The sequence below is a fragment of the Fundulus heteroclitus genome, chromosome 20, assembly GCF_011125445.2.
Source record: "Fundulus heteroclitus isolate FHET01 chromosome 20, MU-UCD_Fhet_4.1, whole genome shotgun sequence".
NCBI lineage: Eukaryota > Metazoa > Chordata > Actinopteri > Cyprinodontiformes > Fundulidae > Fundulus > Fundulus heteroclitus.
This window is the reverse complement of record NC_046380.1, coordinates 24587233-24606200: the sequence shown is the minus strand read 5'-3', so window position 1 is coordinate 24606200 and position 18968 is coordinate 24587233. Positions and strand designations below refer to the sequence as shown.

The following is an 18968-nucleotide window of genomic DNA, read 5'->3' as shown; positions in this document are numbered from 1 at the left end:
GGATCTTTACAGGGACGTGTGCGCTCTTAACTATTCACCTCATTAGGCGTTTTCCAGACAAACGTATTGATTTGGACCACATCTTACATTTAAATTGGTAATTATTACACTTATAAACAATGTCAGCTGAGGTCTGTTGTGTTGGTAAAGCTACGTTATATTGTGTCTGACAAAATAGATTTTTACAAGCAAGGCGCAGCTTCAACTGTACTAGGTTTTGAGATTAGCAGGGCTGCACATTGGCACAGTTGGCGGCACTGTTGCCTTGTAGCAAGGAGTTCCTGGGTTTGAATCCTGGCTTGGGGTCTTTCATGGAGACTGCATGTTCTCCTCATTCATGTGTTGGTTCTCTCTGCGTTTTTCTGCTTCTGTCCACAAACATGACCGTCAGGTTATTTGGTCCCTTAGGTGTGTGTCTAGTTTTATGTCCTGGCCTCTGGAGATAAGCACCAGACCCCCTGGCAAGAAATTGCAGGTACATACAACGGATAGATTAATTTTAAAATATTATTTTTTTAACATATTTTCAAATATGCAAAGCTTTTTCACAAAACACTTGCAAAAGGCTGTATAAAAGAAGCAAAAACAACCGAGTCAATGAAAAAGTTTATTTAAATTAAATTCTCCGCCTAGTCCTTATTTCTTCTTGCTCTTCTTGTCTTTGGACTTCTTTTTGCTGGGCTTCTGGGCGTTGGCCTTTTTGTAGAGGTAAAGCCCCACCAGGCCGAGCAGGGTGGGCACCAGGGCCAAACACACCAGGGGGAACACGTCGTTGATGATCTTCTGCCACTGCGTCTGCTGCGACAGAGAAATCACCTCCACCTCGAATTCAAGAGCAGCATCACCTGCGACAGATGCGGGACACGTCTATGGTTTTGTCAGGCAACCACCAGGGATGTACGCTTAGCAGTGACGTAATCAAACGTCGCCTTTCTTCACATTTCACATTGTCTCGTCTGTGTGCATCAGGTGTGTACCTGGAATCGTGGGAGGGTATCCTTTTTTCCCATATGCAAGGTGAGAAGGAATGGTAGCTTTTATTTTTTGCCTAAAGACGAGAAAACACATTTGAAAAAATGAAAAAGCGTTTCGCATATTCACACAGTATTTTCTTGACTTGTGTGAAAGCTTTTTCTCGCCTGTGGGTCTTACCCTTCACAAACACCAGTCAAGCTTTGTTCCAGACCTGTAAGGAAAATTACAGAGGGGAAAAAAAATAAAATAAAAACTCATTAAGGAGTCCCCTGACAGAAAGGTTGTGCTATAATTGGTGAACTTACCGGGAATAACTGTCCTCTTCCCCAGCTCGACAACCAGAGGGTCTCGGGACAATGAGGAGTCGATCACCTTCCCATCCATCAGTTTACCCTGGACAATCAAAGAACCAGCAAGCAGAGTGAGAAAACGAAAAACAAAGATTTCACAGTTTGTGTGTGTGTGTTTTTTTTTTTCTTCTTCTTTAGTTTAGTTTAAATGGCTAGATTTTTAAACTTTTTAATCAGTGAGGCAAAGATGGCTATTTATTTGTCCCGTAGAGACAGACTGCAGGGAGGACCTCACCTTGACGCTGTGGCTCTGTGGAAGTGCAACGTTAAAGCCAGGATTAGGCTGGAGTTTCACTTCCACAGAGCCACACAGCACATGGAGGATTTTATGCAGTTGTGGGGTTTTAAAAAGATTTTATGTGAAGTGTCTGAGGGAAGAGAGCTTCGATTTAACAAGCTCCTGATTTAAGTATTTTATGTAAATGACACTTGGTTTTAACTAAATTGTTTAACTGGTTGAACTTTTTGTTAATAAAGTTTTGTTAAAAGTCAAAGTCTTCTTCTTCTTCTTCCATACATCAAGGTGAAAAATACATTAAACAAACAATCCTAAACTTAGAAAACACAGTTGTATGAAGCCTATTTTTGGTCCAATATACTAATTACTTTATAATAACAATAATACTAATAATAATAATAATGACTATTTTTCCTTGTTGCGAAAGGAAAAAACAGTCATCTGTAATTAAATGTCCTTAGTATTTGAGAAGCAGAGACTGGATTAAACTGTGAGAGCAGTTTAACATGATCAGAACACTATTCTTCTTATTATTATTCTTAATAATAATAATAAATGTGTTGTCATGACTATAATGAAATGAAAGTGCTGACCCGCTGAACTGTTATTGCTGACGTGTTGCACCGCCCCTGCACATATTCATACCCAAATCTTAGTCGGATCCCATATAAAGTCACACGAAGCAAAGACACGCGTAAAACCAGGCTGTGTGAATGATCAGATAGCCTTTTGAATAGCCTGAGGCGTTTTATGGTTCAATCTGAGCCGCTGCTGTATGGAAATAATGCAGCGGGTCCCACATGGTGCCACATAGACAACATCTGCCCTCGTCACCATCTGGGGTCGTCTCTCTACCTTTCTTCTACAGAAAATAAAAACACCCCCTTTCCACAGACACAGTTGGTTTCGCTGGTTTATGAGGCAGGGAAAAGGCTGAGCGTGTCTCTTTGACTTACTGTGTAGTGGATTTGCAGCGTGTCTCCCACCGTGGAGAGTACGGAGCAAGTTTCTGGCTTCACCTACAGTCAGAGGAGTTCAGACACAGTTGTTTTAGTTGCAGGTTGCTGCGTTAGAGCGGCTCTATGCTGCTGTTCTATCGGGAAACACGCGTGTGTCCTGCTCACCAATGTCTCAACCTGCAGCTCATCTGCTTCGTTTTCTTCAACCTGAGCGAGTCCGCGGGAGAAAACCGCGAGCATTAGGAGAAAGACGCGCGGCTTCATTGTGAACTTGCCCGCTGACTTCCGTCTGGCTTCTTCTGGACCCCGGAGAGCGGACAGAGAGAAAGAGAGAGAGAGAGAGAGCCGATCGAGCTGCACCGCCTGGCTGTCGATAACTGCGCCCAAAATGGCTCCAGGTAATGCTAATGTGTTGCAATACGGTGGCGATAAGAACTCAGCCGCCCGTGGACGTTGTCCCAACACCTGGGGTGTCCACACGAAGAGCCCGCCTTGAAAACTCCTCCTGCAGCATCCCCCCCTCTGCCTGCTGTGCGGGAAGCGGAAGAATAGCCCCGCGCAGCCGCTAGGGGGCAGCGGTGGGCAGCTTTGACTCGGCTCGAGCTACGAGCGATGGGAATTCCGGATCCTTCCTGGGATCCATATCCACTTGGCTGTTCTCAGTGAAACGTGTCGGTTCTTTCGGCTGCTTTCGTTTTGGTTCTCTAGGGTTGGTTTCCCGTGTGTTTTGGGTGTTTGCTTGTTTAACACAACCCGTTTAGTTGAACAGAGGATTAGCCAAAAAAAAAAGTAAAAAACAAAGCAACTGGACTTGTTATCCGTAGTAGAAGACGTTTCGCTTTCTCTCCAGGAAGCTTTCTCAATTCAAAAAGTCTGGAGTAATGTGGAGTATCAAGCTTTATACTACTGCCTAACAAAGGCCTTGTAATGGCTTAGATAACATGCAAATTCAACTGAAACAGGTCTACCCCTTAGTAATGGGCGGTCGTTAAAGCCATTAAGACAGCAGATTGGACCGAAACTGGTCCACTCCTCTGTAACGAGGAGTCTTCTACTACGGATAACAAGCCCAGTTGCTTTGTTTTTTACTTTTTTTGGAATGACCATGACGTGGATGACTGAGAATCTTCACCAGCAACAGGGAATTAGCAAGCTCCAGCAGAGTTTAGCGACCGGATGAAGAGCACCAAGAATAAAGTTGGAAACCACTGACTGTCATGGTCATGTATAGAACCAGTAGTTCTGTTTTCAGACTGGTTTTGGTTATGCTGTATACTCACATGTTCATTACAAACAAACAAACAAACATCAGGCAACACTGTTGCGCAAAGCAGTCAGAGGAGGATTTGACTTATGAAGTAAATCAGATAAAAACCCGAATTGAATTGAATCACTAGTTCCATCTGTCAAACCAAAACAAACACAAAAATCTAAGGTTTGAAAACTAGGCTACCTTACAAAATTGTTACAAGCTTTGTTATTTTAAGGATGCTGAGCATAAATCCTCTATACTAACTCCTTAAAAAAGACTAAGACCACTGTTGATCTAAATACAGCTGAGCACAAAATTATTAACATGCCTGACAGATTAATATTTTAAATTAAATAACATTCAACCATAAGCTTGTTTCTGATAATAAATTGAACTGATGTTTTCCTCAAAAGAAGAAACAATGTTAAAGAAGCATCAGTTTTGAAAAAGAAAAAAATCCTTTTATTTATAATCTTTGAGAATGACCTCCATGTCTTTCAGGTGGGAAGGCCTCCTTGTCATCTCACTAATCTTTAGCTCCCACCACAGATTCAAGTTGGGACTCTGGCTGGACCACTTCAAATTGTTAACAGTGCTTCCTGTGTAAAGAAACATGATGATAAACTAAACAGATGTCTTTACACCTAAATCTGTCTGGGGTATGAATAATTTTGGACCGTGTGTTAATTAAGGTGGCCATGTGCCTTAGTTTGCCCTACAATGGACTGGCTATCTCAGGGATTTAATAAGTTACACTTTTATATTTTAATATATGCGCTAGATAAGCACAAAGCAGCACATAATTGTGAAATAAAAGAAATATGATACACGGCTTTTACAATTATTGCAAACAAGAATACAAAAAGTATGTTGTTCATTTGCACTTAGATCCTTCTGATCTGATGCCCCTAAATAAAATCCGTTGCAACCAAATGACTTCAGATCTTACATAAAAATAGAATGAACATAGGTGGAATCAATACAATTGTTCTTTGAAATCAGTTGGAAGCTGCAAAACATTTTGGACAGTGGCGGAGGCTCATCTTCCAACAGGACAGTAACCAGATGTCCAGAGCAACAATGTTTAGGTCGAAGCATATTCATGCGTTAGAACGTCCTAGTCAAACTCTAGACCTTAGTCCAACTGAGAATCTGGGGCAAGACTTGAAAATGTATCATCACAGAGACTTTACACTCAGTCCAATGGAGTAGTGTAGAAAAGGTTCAAATTTCAGTCTCTACACTGCGAAAAAAAGGAACTAAAAGTAAGTTAAAAAAAAGTAAAATTAGTGTATTTGTCCTTGACTTGAGCAGGTAAATAAGATTATCTGCCAATGGAATTAGTTTTTTCACCCCTAAAATAAGATAATTAGAAATACTGCACTTAATTAGATATACTACTGATGGAGAAGAGCTGTTCCTATTTTCAGTGCAAAAATCTTATTCCATTGGCAGATCATTCAAACTTGCCTGCTCAAGTCAAGGGCAAATGCACTCGTTTCAAGAAAAATGTACTTACTTGTAGTTCCTTTTTGCAGTGTAGAAGTCCAAAGCTGGTAACACAAAAGACCTGCAGCTCTAACTGCAGCAAAAAGAGGTCATAGAAACTATCCAAGCCACACATATTCCTTGTTTTATTTGTTGAAAGAAGTAAATGCATCATGTATCCTTTGCCTTCCAGTTCACCAATGTCTGCTGCGTTGCTGTGGTTCATTAAATCAAATCTTAATAAAATTTATTGTTTAGCTTTACATTGTAACCACTAACAATAATGTTCTCCTGAGTCCACCTAATTACTGACTATTTTCACCTGAATATTTCTAAAATGAATTACACCACCAGCTTCAGAACAAATAAGTGGAATAGATCTTTGTATTGGTCATTATTGCATCCTGTTTATTCAAATAAATTGCTTTCTTATTGGCCTGTAAAGTCTGCTGTATTTGGAGCTTTTTAATAGTAACTTAATTTCATTTTGTACAGTCAACAGGATGTGTGGTGCGAAGGTCATTTTTTAAAATTACAGCTGGAGGTGCAACCCTTCTTAAGGGACAGACATTATAATTCAGTGGATTCTTCTTTTGCATATATTCCACCTCTTCCCACACCTAATTGTTGTGTTAAGAGACGCAAACCATTCTGAAAAAGATTTAAAAAGACAATATAGAAGTTTTTTTTTCTGTCAGCATATTCTTGAATAAAACATTTTTTTCTGCTCTTAACCTTATAAGACCTGAGAACGTTAGGTAAAACATTGGCTTTTAGACACTTGACAAAAATGCTGAAAAAGATCTGTTTCTTTTCAGACGTACATGTTTGATCAATTGTCAACATCCTTTACAGATCTGTTAGGAGAAAGAAAAATATGTCTGAAGAAAAAAATTGATAATTATCAGGCATCAAAAAGCCTATGTTTAGATTAAAATCATTGGGTTTTAAGAGGTTAAACATTACAATTTAACATAAAGCGCCAAAGATGTCATAAAACATTCAGCGGTTCAGTATGTATTGTTGCCAGGGATTATTCTACGAACAAGAGATGATCTTGAAAGGGCTTGTTGTGATGTGGAAGCTAGTTTTCTTCACCTATGACTCACTGTCATCACATATCAAACGTCTGTGCCTTCCTTTGAGGCAGAAATGCACACTAGCTTGTTGCCGGTTGGCTAAATGTCAACTGGTCACACATGAAAATTAAGTAAAATCTTACTAAAAGTCCCTGCAATGCTTGCAAATCCTATACCTTTATGGTGTGCATATATAAAAAAAATGAAATAGGATTTCCTAATAGGAAGGATCCAGGTTCATGCCTTATATTTCAAGTTATTTATGGCTCACATACAGATTATAATTCCTACATGTTTTTACGTTTATCTTAATGTTATATTAGTCATATTTGACACTATTTAAAATATCCAACCTTCATACCTGAGGTGTTGGGATGAGATCACGAGTCAATTTCAGGTCATCAGTTTTGTTTTTCCCTGTATATCTGTCTCACTCACAGCAGATCTAATCAAAAGGACCCTAAACATACACCATTTGTCTTAAGAACTATTTTGCCTTGTAGTATACTACAAAAGGCAAAAACGTTTGAGCCCTAGCCAAACAGTTTTAGACAAAGGATTATTTGTCAATACTGACAACTGAGTTTATTATTAAGTTGTGGTGTAAAACTAAGACAAACATCTAAAGTTGCCTAGAACAATGTGTTGCACTCAGGGACCGTGATGACTCTGAACATTAAAGATAAGGCAACCCAGCAAAAATGTAACAAAGACAACACGTGCAAGAGAGAGAACAGACATTGACGCCATACATAGCTTCTTCCTATTAAAACATGTCTCTGACTAAGCAGACCAACAATTTGTGCTATTGCAAGATAGAAAACGGTGACTCATCTGTGTGCCGAGTACAGATAAGGCCTACTTCCTCCAGTCAGACCACATAAATGCCCAGAACTATGCTGGATAAAAGACTTAGTTAAATTTTAGACCTATGATCTAGCTCAGTTGTCACATTTACATGGGAATCAGATGCCACTAGGTAATAGATTAAGCCTCCCTCAGTGATTTAATGTGTTGATGCCAAAAAAGTACACATCCGTTTACTTCAAACTGCTCTTCCTACCAAGCCCTTTTATGTGGTTTTCATGTTTTATTCTACAGCAAGACTTTTATTTTTCATTCTGCATCTGTATATTTAAATATTGCACAAGTGTTACTCCATTTTCAAAGCCATTTAACCAAGTTCCTTTATTCTAAATATCTCCACTTTCCTAAAGTTGGTATGGATTATTTTTACTTGAAGGTTAATTTTGATGTTTCCATGTATTTTATCAGTGCAGTTCGAGCAAATGGTCTGAACCCTTTTTTTTTTTTTTTTTAATAAAATCATTGATGGTGCATCTTTCAATCCACTGTAATTTAGTGCAATGTTTTAAAACCTGGTCCTCAAGGAACACTGTTCTGTTTGTTTCAGATGTTTCCTTGGTTCAGTACACCTGATGTCAATTGATGGCTGATCAGCAGGCTTTTGCTGAACTGGAAATTTTCTGAATGTTAAAGTAGGGACATTTCTAAAACCTGCAGGGCAGTGTGCCTTGAGGACCAGAGTTACAAACACAGATTTAGTGAGTAGGGTAACATATCAGTTATGATTGGTTTCAAATGTGTTTGAAAACTTGGATCTTTCCACCATTACAAGTTCTGTAACATATACAGTAGTATTGATCTCCTTCGCCTATTACTTATTTTGTTGCATTCCAATAGATTTTAATGGTTCTTAGTCTTTTTCACACTTTATATGATGAATCTGCATGAAATAGTAAAGTGAAATAAGGGAAAACATATATAAAATAAAATTATTCCCATAGAAAAATACAGAAAATTACCCTGTGTACATGTATCCACTCTCTTTGCCATGAAGCCCCTAAAAAGTTCTGGTTCAACCAATTACCTTAAAATTCACATAATTAGTTAAATGTCACCTGACCAGTCTGTAAAAACCCAGCTTTTCTGAAAAGCCCCAGCGGCTGCAACACCACAAAGCAAGAGGCATCACAAAAAGAAGATCAAGGAGCTCTCCAGACAAATAAGGGACAAAGTTGTTGAGAAGTGTTGTTGAGAAGTAGGGTGGGGTTTTAAAAAACGTAAAAATGAACCATGAAAACTCATCTTTAAATAGAAAGCACATGGTACGACAATAAACATCCCAAGAGAGGGCAACCTACCAGAACTCACAGACCGGGCCAGGAGGGCATTAATCAGAGAGGCAGGACAGAGACCAAAGGTCACTCTGAAGGAATAGCAGAGCTCCACAGCAGCGACTGGAGGATATGTCCATAAAAACACAATAAGCACTCCATAGAGCATGGCTTTATGGAAGAGTGGCCAGAAAAAAGCTATTGCTTTGTGTTGAAAATAAGAAGGCAAGTTTTGAGTTTGCCAAAGGATACGCGAATGTTTGTAGAAAGGTGCCCTGCTCAAATTAGACTACAGTTGAACCTTTTTACCACCAAGAAAGATGCTGTGTCTGGTGCAAACTCAAAACATCCCATTACCCAAAGAACACCGTCCCCACAGTGAAACATAGTGGTGGCTGCATTATGATGTGGAGGTGTTTTCAGCACCAGGGACAGGGAAACTGGACGATATGTTTGAACAGAACCTGTATCAGTCTGCCTGTTATTTGAGATTACATTTTGTTCTTTACATACTGAATAACTGAGCATGCGAAGTGCGCTGGTTCACATGTTAACATTCTGTATGATCAGCACTAATAAGAAAGTTTAATTTGCACGAACTAAATACAATTATTCGAATCTAACTTAGTTTATCTAACACCAATTTTTAACAAATGCACTCTCAAGGCACTTTGTGGCTTGCGAATTTTGCTATGAATAAAAAATCAAAAATGTGTGATGGGTATTTCTATTTAGCAACTTTGGAAACACACCCCACAAGACTTCCTCTTGAATACAAAATGCACACCACACTTTTCAGCATTTTATCTTTAAAAATTATTGAAACCCATGTATAATTTTTCTTCCAATTAAATATCATATTTTACTGTTTTAGACTATCAGTTCAATTAAAAATTAAAAAATATATTATTTATCCAAAAGGGAAATTAAATGTTGATGCAACTGATTTTGTCATATAAAATTACAATAAATACACTGACATTTATTCTTCTGATGTAAATTAATTAGGAAAAATCAATGTGGCATGACTTCGTTTGCACAGTAGAACATTCAGAAAACATTGCCGTGTTTTTCCAATTTATTATTTCCTTAAAACTATTTTTAGGCTTTGAATGCATTGGTCAGAACAAATTTTTATTTATAATGAAAAAGACGTTTTTTATTCAAGTTGCAAGCTAACACACTGAAACATATAAATTGTCTAATTTTGAATGGATGTGCTGATGATTTTCTCAATATTTCGATTAATAAGTCTTAGTTTTTAAAATGTATAAACATTTAACGTGACCTGATCACAATGCTTCCTGTCTAATAACGTTTCAATCCTGATTAGTCGTTAATCATACAAAAAAAAAATCTTACATACTGGTAACACTAAAACTGTGCAATGTTTCTGAAAATATTATTTGGACGCAGTTTCTGACTGATCACGATGTAAATAAAACGCACATAAACATGCACGTAATTCACCCCTAAAAAAACAAAAAACTGTAATATCGCTTTAGTTTCAATATCGCGAGGTTTCGTGCGCTGTCGAGTTGTCCTCCGGAAGATCTCGTGAGACCTTTCAGTAGTGGACTGCACGGCTGCGGTAAGTGAGGACACCGACTGCACCACCAACACGGCACGCATCACGTAGGTTCCGACAGCCACCTGGATCATGCGGGGGATTGTGTCGCTCCTGTAACGGCCCCGGTGCCGCCCGGCCCGCCTCAGGGCAGCAGCGGGCGGGTCGCTGGTAGCGAGATGCCGTCTGAGGAGATGAGCGGAGGGGATGGATGGCTGGAGGCATGGCTTGGATGCACCAAGACGGTCCGAACGCCATCGAGCGTCGCATCCGATTATTTCTGCTATAAAAGTCAATCGCAGCTGATAATGGCTGATAGCTGGCGCTTTAGGTCAGACTAGTAGGGAGTCGTGATGCGTGGTGAAGAAGTGTGCGTCCCGGGTGGAGAGGGCTGCTTAGCAGTGCAGCCGGCGTGGCTGTGTGACGTCACCTAACGTAGCATTCCGGGCTAACCTGAGACACCTGCGCTGAGGGGAGGGATCATCAGGCCCTGCTGCCCTCACATATACCTCCATTCAGAGATAGGAGCTTAGACCTGAGAGGGGAGCTGGTGTCAGTCCGCGATCAGGTGTTGAGTCTCCCTTTTAGCACCATGGACAGGGCTCCCTGATTTCCTTTTATCTTGGTAAACCGAGACAGCAGCAGTAGCCTATCCATTGACAATCAGTGGTTTGATCATTTAAAACTGTTTGCAGCTGCACCTATTTCCACACAGGATATAACCGTGGCTAATACCCCAGCATCCAATTAATATTACCATCATGCACTGAACGTCAGTGATTATAGTACTAACAGTGCAGTGCCCTTGAAATGTCTGTTTAAAACATGACTTTCTTTCTGTTTAAGTTAAATCCTTCAGATATATGTCACGTCTCTGTTGGGTTGACATGTTTAAGCATTGATTTGATGTGCATGTGTCCATTCTGAGGGAAAGTTACCCTTCTGTATTTTCTAAGATGTATTTGATTATGGGATAAGAAACGTTTTGTTTTTTCATGTATGAATAACTATGAAGATGGAGAATAGAAAATGTAGCTACTTCCAGACTTTAATCTTTATTACACTGTTTAGAAACACCCATCTGTTTATTTTTCATTAATCCATACATTCTTGTTACCCATTAGTCCATCCAAGCAACCATGCATGAATAAAAAAATAATAGATTTATGTTTCACAATAGGCTACAGAGGACTAAGGCCTTGGAAATTTTAGTATGCCATAGTTTGGAAAATTGACCCCAAAAATGGGCAGAAAAACTAAAACAACCAAACTTTGATGCTCATTATAGACTCCAGTGTAAATTCAGTGTTTTTATATTGTAATGGAATATAAGTTGAGATGTTGTCTTTTCCACATTCTGTAATACAGCTGAAACTGAGCCCCTTCGCTAGAACAGCTTGTTTTCTGCCTTAAACCAGTTCCACCACAGTGGCTGGCTCATACCATTATCATCAGATTCTGGCTTTGAAACATGTTTTTGTTTTATTATGATTTGCTCCTAAAAATACAGGTCTAGCCTGAATTATTGTGTTGTTGTTGTTTTTTTTGCCTCTACAGTATCTGGTCACAAGGTGCCTGGCGCATGTTTTGAAGGCGTCCTAGCCAGGCCTGGTAATGTAGGACATGTTGCATGTGCTCTGAGGGGTTGGCGTGGTTGCAAGCTAACATTTGAAGAAGAGGGAAAAGCTGTGAAAGGAGTCTGAACAGATTGTGCTGTTGCCTCGAGTCATGGCGCAGACATGCATCTCTGTCACCTTCTGTGATGCTGACTGGGACTCTGTAACGTAGCTCTGCACCTGGGAGATGGGAGATATAATTTCAGATTTCAAAACTTCAGAGTAGGGACATGAAGGGTCATAGTTTACTTCACTTTTAATTTATTCATTTGAAAGAGAAAACCAACATTAATGAACATAAGTATAGTTGATCTTGTGAATTTGTCCCATTTAGCCTGTGGGATAGTGGCAGGTTGATTAAAGAAAAAGATTCAAACAATAGATCCCGATGTGCTAAATAAGGATGTAATGAACTAAAACAGTTAGACAGGTGAAAATTAAAACCCTAGCCACTAATCTACATGTCATCACATATTTGATTAGTTGTCAACCACTATTTTGTAGTTTTGTTAAACTATTAGCTGTGACGTTCCTTATGTGTGCGATTGTGATTTCCCGTGCACCAAGTATTTGCTGCCTTACAAGAGAAAGCTGACTACCCAAGGGCACTTTTCCTGTGTTGAATCCTTCAAAAGCCTCTGATTTGTCTTGAAGAGCCATTTTGTTTTTTATTAAACAATATTTAGTCAAGAGAAGGCCAGGACATTACCGATGTTTGATGGTATCTGAGTATATAATCCTTATCCAACATTTTAAAACAACATTTTATTCAATGTGGTTTTATTTTTCCTGTTTGTGTTTAATTGGTCATACAGTATGCAATAGAATCATGGCACTTGCACTTTTTCAGGGCCTAAGAAGTAACATTTTCCTTATGTGTCATAAAATTAAACTCAAATCTTTTCAGTTTTGTTTGACATGTCTTATAGGAAGTTGGGGAATCCATTCTTACACCTCAATACATAAATCTTGTCCTACAGTCCGTTTTCCTGCCACAGCAACATCTGGATCTGAATCTTTATTTACAGACCCTGAAAAATACTAGTCTATTTATTAACAGTGCGATGCAGACAGGAGTTACCCAGTCAGAGATCTTATGCTGACTGGTTTTATAGATTATACCTGACAGTTCTCCTGCAGTCTGCACTTTAATTTTCATATGTTTATATATAAACGACAGTGTGTTTCAGGAACCATTTCACAAGAAACATGAGGTGTACATACTTCAGGAAAATCATTAAAGCTTCAGTAGGTAACTATGGTAAAAAATATTTTTTTACATAATTGTTAAAACTGTAACTCTGTCTTGACAGTAAGATGTGAAACAAATTATCTGTGAAAAAAATCAAGCTCCTCTGGCTCCTCCCAGTGGTCTTACTGCCATTTGCAGAAACACACCGCTCCCGGTCAGAAACAACCAATCAGAGCCAGGAGGACTTTCTCAGCAGTAGAAATTGACCGATAAAGATCTTTTAAGTCTGGTGCTGATTATTTTTACATCAGTCACCGATATCAGGAATGTGCCGCCGATTTTCTGGGGCCGTTACAAAAATGTTACACGTCTCAAAAGTTGCGTTTAAACCAGCTAAACATTAACAATGAGCTTCAGACCGCAGTTTGAAAGGTATACAGAAATAACACAATTCTTATATAGTAGTTTGCTCGCACTAAATTAACGTGTCATTGCGAGAAAAGATCTTATTTAGTTCAGTGGGGGAAAGGACGAGAACATAAACACTGACCACCGCTGTTGTGTTTGGACATTATTTTATGTAAAGTTAGATGCTGTACGCGTAGTGATTGGCCATTGATTTCATGTGCGTACATAATTCTTTATGGCAAAGAACACATGCTCCAGCAGGTGGTAGCTCACCTGCTGGAAATTTAGACACAGCAACAGGCACACACCGCTGTTTCCTCCTGCTCACAGTGAGACAGAGACAGACAAGATACTGATATATTAGACAATTAAAGCTAAATTAAAAGTTAAAAACTTACCTTTGTTGTCAGCACTCCGTCTTACAAACATTACCAGATGCTTTCTGCCAGGGAGCGAGCGGCAATGCATGCACTCTACTTGCTCTCAAGGCATGGCTACTAAATGCTCCAATGGGTTGGCGAACGCATGCACGTATCAGCTAATTCCAAATCCACAAATATCGGGCCAAAATATTGGCTGGCCATTGTATCGATCGACCTCTACTTGGCAGTGTCAATCACGCTCGTGTATGCGCTGCTCACACGCCTCCTCCACACAGTGCATACCGTCATTCAAGCTTAAAATTGGAGAAACAACCTAACGTTACGAGAAAACTGACAATTTCTCGAGTGGCCAAATTTTCAATGGTTTTCTCAGAACTCCCTACTGGAGCTTTAATGTGCAGATTGAAATAACCCAATGTAGACCCCCGAGGCACACCAACATTAATATTAATCATTATAAAAATTTTGCAGTATGCTGCTTTCTTTTAGCACATAGAAATGCAGCGGTTTTATCTGCATACATCTGACAAATACCATTAGGTGGGCAATCTTCAAAAACTAAAACGCAAAATACCCATTCTAGACACCTGAGGTACACCAACATTCCCATCAACCATTTTGGAAAAAATGCCTCCACAGATTTTTTTTTTTTTTTGGTTCATAGAAAATTCTGTCACTAAAATTTAATTTGTATTGGGTTTTTTTTTTCAGTCCTCCTGAATATTCAGTCCCCGCAGGACAACAGCAAACTGCCTCCAGCACCTTGACTGAAGTACCCGCCTTTCCTGGAATCATGGGGAATATTTTTGGGAATTTGCTGAAAAGCCTCATAGGAAAAAAGGAGATGAGAATCTTGATGGTGGGCCTCGACGCTGCTGGAAAAACGACAATCCTTTACAAACTGAAACTGGGGGAGATAGTCACCACTATCCCTACAATTGGTGCGTGCTAAGAGGTTCACACTCTACACTTTCACATTTGTTCACTGTGCTCACTTCACATGTCGCATGACGTCTCGCCTTTTCTCAGGATTTAATGTTGAGACGGTGGAGTACAAGAACATCAGCTTCACCGTGTGGGACGTGGGTGGACAGGATAAGATCCGGCCCCTCTGGAGGCACTACTTCCAAAACACTCAGGGTGAACAGAGCTGATCAACCAGCCATCACAAAACTCTGATTCTACCGAGAAAATGGCACGTTCATCACGTTTTCTTACTGTTTCAGGTCTGATCTTCGTGGTGGACAGTAATGACAGAGAACGTGTGAACGAAGCTCGAGAAGAGCTGATGAGGATGCTGGCTGAGGACGAGCTGAGAGATGCCGTGCTTCTTGTGTTTGCAAATAAACAGGCAAGGAACCCCCACTTTGTTGTTTTGCAATGTATGTAATGTATGTTTATCTAGATTTTTAGGGTGATGCAAGTATCTATATTATCCAAATAATTGCGATACACAAGATTTAATGTGTTTTTTTTATCTCATTGAATTTGGAGTTATACTGACTCCCCCTGTTTTGACAGGATTTACCAAACGCCATGAACGCCGCCGAGATCACAGACAAGCTGGGCTTACACTCCCTCCGCCACCGCAACTGGTACATCCAGGCCACATGCGCCACGAGTGGCGACGGCCTCTACGAGGGCCTCGACTGGCTGGCCAATCAGCTCAAGAACAAAAAGTAGGAAGGGGGTAAATCTGGAAAACACAGCCAGCAAGCCATCCCGATCCAGTGTTTTCCTTCCTCTGGGGATGGAGGGTGAGGGTTTGGTACAAGGGTTTTGATTGGTAGGTGCAAAGCAAGACCCCGATTCTGAGAAAGACTTCATTTTTGCTCTGTGCTCAGTGGTTATTTAAAGAAACAGAGTTCATATCCAACCACATACACTGATTCACCCTAATCGTAACCAGTCACAGCGGACACTTGTGTTTTTCTCCGCCCACCTCTTGTCCCTGGGTTTGGTGTGCTCTGTGTTTGTCTGTAGTTGCTGTGTCCAGTTTCTGTTTTTAAAGCCGTAAGTCATTTCTGTAAACAGCAGCAGTCCTGTCTGACCTCCACTTACCTTCATCGTCGTTTCGTCCAGCAACGTCACAGAGATGTTTTACACGACAATAGCATCTAGCAGGTTGCAGCGGTTTGCTCTCCTTACCTTTTTGTTAGCAGTGCTGAACACTTTTACTTTCCAGATTCCGGCAGCAGAGGCATTATTCATCACAAACAGCTCTCTCCACATGCCGAAAAAATGTCCTCTTCTGCCACATAAAGGGAATGAATTCATGTTCTGTATTTAGCTTCAACCACATTCCTGTCAACTCAGGCCAACCTCTCTGTCCCTACAGCATGATGCTGCCACCACCATGTTTCTTGGTGGGGATGGTGTGTTAAGCGCCATGCGCAGTGTTAGATTTCCACCTGGGCCAAAAAGAAACATCTTGACCAGCGCACCTTCTACTACACGTTTGCCCCTACATGGCGCATGGCAAACTTGGAACAGGAGTGCCTGTGGTTTCATTTTAGCATTTTTTGCCACTCTTTTATTATAAAAGCCAGATTTATGGAGCACAGGCTTGAAAACAACAGCAGACCTTCTGACCTGCAAGGTCACAGAACCTTATTTTACAGTATAATAGCATATTGCAGAAATATGTACCATCATAGTTAGCTCTAATGATTTTCTCACCTTTCCTATTTATGAGCAATGCTGCAAACCTTTGAGTCGGTGTCCAGATGTAGGCAGTGGCTGAAGAAATAATAATAACGCTAAAGAAAAGTCCTCTTTCTGCCACATTCTGGAGATCTCTCAAGGTCCATGCTATGTTTCTCGTTGCCTTGTGGCAACCTGAAGCGCTGAAGCCATCCTTTGTTAAATATTTAAAGCTGTGCAACACGCTGTAAATCGCCTGACCTGCATGCAACCTTATCAGCATCAGTTCTCCCGTTACAGAGCCGTAGATAAGGACGCTGCCTGTAGATTTTCACCAACCTGCCCTCAATTTCAGCACAAAAAAACTAACTAGATCACCACTTTCTGCGTCAGCTGGCAGCACCTGCTCATCAGCTTTAAAGTGAGACACAGGCATTAACTTTTTATAACATGTACAGCTGCTGCTTTTCCGCCTTCATATGTGTCTCAACCGGCTATCAAACAGTGGTGGTTCATGTTGTTCCCAGCTGATTCTGTCACTGGTAACTGTACAGCTGAATGTGAATATTGCAGAGGAAACTTCAGCCAGCTATAATTATAGATTAATTCATGTTTCTGGTCGTGTATTTGCGTTATTGATGCAAAGGAGAGCAGAGTAAGCAGATGAACATGTCTGGTATAGTAATTTTTACAGAAAATACATCCCACCATGCCGCTGATTCGCTTTCAATCGGCAGCCGAATGAAGGCGTCAAACCAGCTGAATCCACAGGTTTTTATAGTGTCTTGCAAAGGTATTTAGGCTTCACATTTTGCATCATTACAGCCACAAGCTTCAAGTTATGTTTTTGGATATTTATGTGACAGACCACCACAAAGAACTACATAATGGTGAAGTGGAGGGAAATCCCCACATGGCTATTGCATTGTATTAAATCCATCATCCTAACTCCTCTAACTAGTTTTCCTATCCCTTCCAAAGAAAAAGGCTTCCCCACAGCATGATGCTGCCACCTCCATGCCTTACTGTGGGGTTTGTATGTCAAGGTAATCTGCAGCGTTAGTTTTCCAACAGATTTAGTGTTTTGCTTGTAGGTTAAGAAGTCCACTTTTGTGCTCGTCTGATTTTCATTGTAAAAACAAACCAAAACTTTAAAAACAATAATTTTCCTTCTAATTCACTGTTATGTCGTGCTGTTGTTATGGTCTATCCACCATGTCCTGACTAAATACTCTGGAATTTCTTATTGATAAAATACCAACAGTTCAAGTTTAAGGGGTATGAATACTTTTGCAAGTCATTCATGTCAACAAAAGGGTTTCCTTATACCATCCTCTGTCATACACTAGTTACAGTATCACACACTCTGATATCTTATCAGTTTAATCCTCTAATATTTATAAGATAGTTAGCTTAATTAATCAGTAATTTTTGGGGTTTATGTGGCCTTATGCTCAAACTTTTAATTTGACCTGCACACATTTATCTATTTGAAGAAAAACAACCTGCATTTCATCAGTCAGTGCCCTCAAAAGGCAGATTTCGCACTGCACCTCAGAATGATAAGGCAAACATTTCCTCAGAGTATCTTCTTTGTTCTGCTGGTATAATGGATTCATGTTTGGTGGTTAGAGTCCTTTGGTTTTCTTTGGGGTTTAAATAAACTTTCACGTAGGCTGTGTCTGTAAAACAATGGTGACTAGTGTGGAAAACATATTCCCTATAATTCTTTTTTTTTTTTTTTTACCATCATAGTTGCACAAGTGGATCAAAATAAAATGCTCCAGAGCTGAATGCATGGAGACATCTGTATGTGATGTAAGGCAAGATCCTGCTGTATTAAAAAATAAACTCATTTTCTGTACAACCTGTTGCCTCAGCTCGGTGGGATTGTTACTGATGGCAAGAAAACCTCTCTCCCTGATTTCACCTTTTCACCTCTTCACCTGTGGTCCAACGTTCAGAAAATGACAGAAATTTAGTTTATCACAAATGAAATACGTCAAATAGCTAATTTGAAGAAGATTAACTGTAGCGTCCCCCGCTAATAGATGGTCTAAGTCTTTTACTGATGGTTCATATCCTTTTTATTCGAACGGTCAATTAAGGTATCACATGAACTCACCGTAAGAGCTAAAAGAAATTAAAAAATAAAAATACAATTACGTTCCAATAAACAGTCTTTTAAACCTTACAGACAAATTACCGTGTTAGCTAGCTAAAAATAGAGCAGCACGATGCTAACACTCGATACCACAAACATACTTACTTAAAAACAAACACATAACTCAAAACCGGACATAATATAATACAAAATACGATATAAACCTTGTGCCCTTTTAGCCAGGAGCTAATATCCTTAAATAACCTTTTAACACTTTAATATGTCGACCGTTTTCTTTTTTTAACTTTCTTGACAACTCCGAAAACCCGGAAGTCTCGAGGTCTCACGAGAGCCCTTCGAAATAAAACGCTTTGTTCAAACATAAAGAAATCTTAATCTAACCTCATTATTTTACAACACAAATTACACAAGAAATAAGAACAATAAATTAGATTACATTAAAGGTAATCTACATTAACTGATTCACAAAAGCATTAGCTGTGTCGTGCTTTAACCCTGCTGGCATCAATTGAATTATGCTTAGCTTAGTGGAGAGCATTATTGAGGAAAGGGCAG

The 18968-nt window shown here is 39.7% G+C and overlaps 2 protein-coding genes across 4 annotated transcripts; one reads left to right on the top strand and one right to left on the bottom strand.

Annotated features, from left to right (window-relative positions):
• Positions 1 to 593: 593 nt before the first annotated feature.
• fkbp11 (FKBP prolyl isomerase 11) lies at positions 594 to 3070 on the bottom strand. The gene is made up of 6 exons (XM_012863747.3): positions 2688 to 3070; positions 2520 to 2582; positions 1281 to 1368; positions 1153 to 1186; positions 978 to 1048; positions 594 to 845 (listed from the first exon to the last, which is right to left on the bottom strand). The coding sequence occupies exons 1-6, from the start codon at positions 2784 to 2786 to the stop codon at positions 637 to 639; spliced, it is 564 nt and encodes a 187-aa protein (XP_012719201.1). The 5' UTR covers positions 2787 to 3070; the 3' UTR covers positions 594 to 636.
• Positions 3071 to 9981: 6911 nt separating this feature from the next.
• Positions 9982 to 18161, top strand: arf3b (ADP-ribosylation factor 3b). 3 transcript variants are annotated; one of them, XM_012863758.3, is made up of 5 exons: positions 9982 to 10070; positions 14357 to 14586; positions 14675 to 14785; positions 14872 to 14996; positions 15167 to 18161. In XM_012863758.3, exons 2-5 carry the CDS (start codon positions 14439 to 14441, stop codon positions 15326 to 15328), a joined length of 546 nt encoding a protein of 181 aa, XP_012719212.1. In that variant the 5' UTR covers positions 9982 to 10070; positions 14357 to 14438; the 3' UTR covers positions 15329 to 18161. The 3 variants fall into 3 exon arrangements, with proteins under 3 accessions (XP_012719212.1, XP_012719213.1, XP_021172822.2); XM_012863759.3 differs by having other exon boundaries at positions 10047 to 10114; XM_021317147.2 differs by lacking the exon at positions 9982 to 10070 and adding an exon at positions 10211 to 10291.
• Positions 18162 to 18968: the final 807 nt, after the last annotated feature.

Coding starts and splice junctions, on each gene's coding strand:
- fkbp11 (XM_012863747.3), bottom strand. CDS start 2,786: ATGAAGCCGCGCGTCTTTCTCCTAATGCTCGCGGTTTTCTCCCGCGGA. Junction 1,369..2,519: donor CGCTGCAAATCCACTACACA/GTAAGTCAAAGA, acceptor TTGATTGTCCAG/GGTAAACTGATGGATGGGAA. Junction 1,049..1,152: donor TTGACTGGTGTTTGTGAAGG/GTAAGACCCACA, acceptor TCTCGTCTTTAG/GCAAAAAATAAAAGCTACCA.
- arf3b (XM_021317147.2), top strand. CDS start 10,254: ATGGATGGCTGGAGGCATGGCTTGGATGCACCAAGACG. Junction 14,587..14,674: donor CACCACTATCCCTACAATTG/GTGCGTGCTAAG, acceptor GCCTTTTCTCAG/GATTTAATGTTGAGACGGTG. Junction 14,786..14,871: donor CTACTTCCAAAACACTCAGG/GTGAACAGAGCT, acceptor TTACTGTTTCAG/GTCTGATCTTCGTGGTGGAC.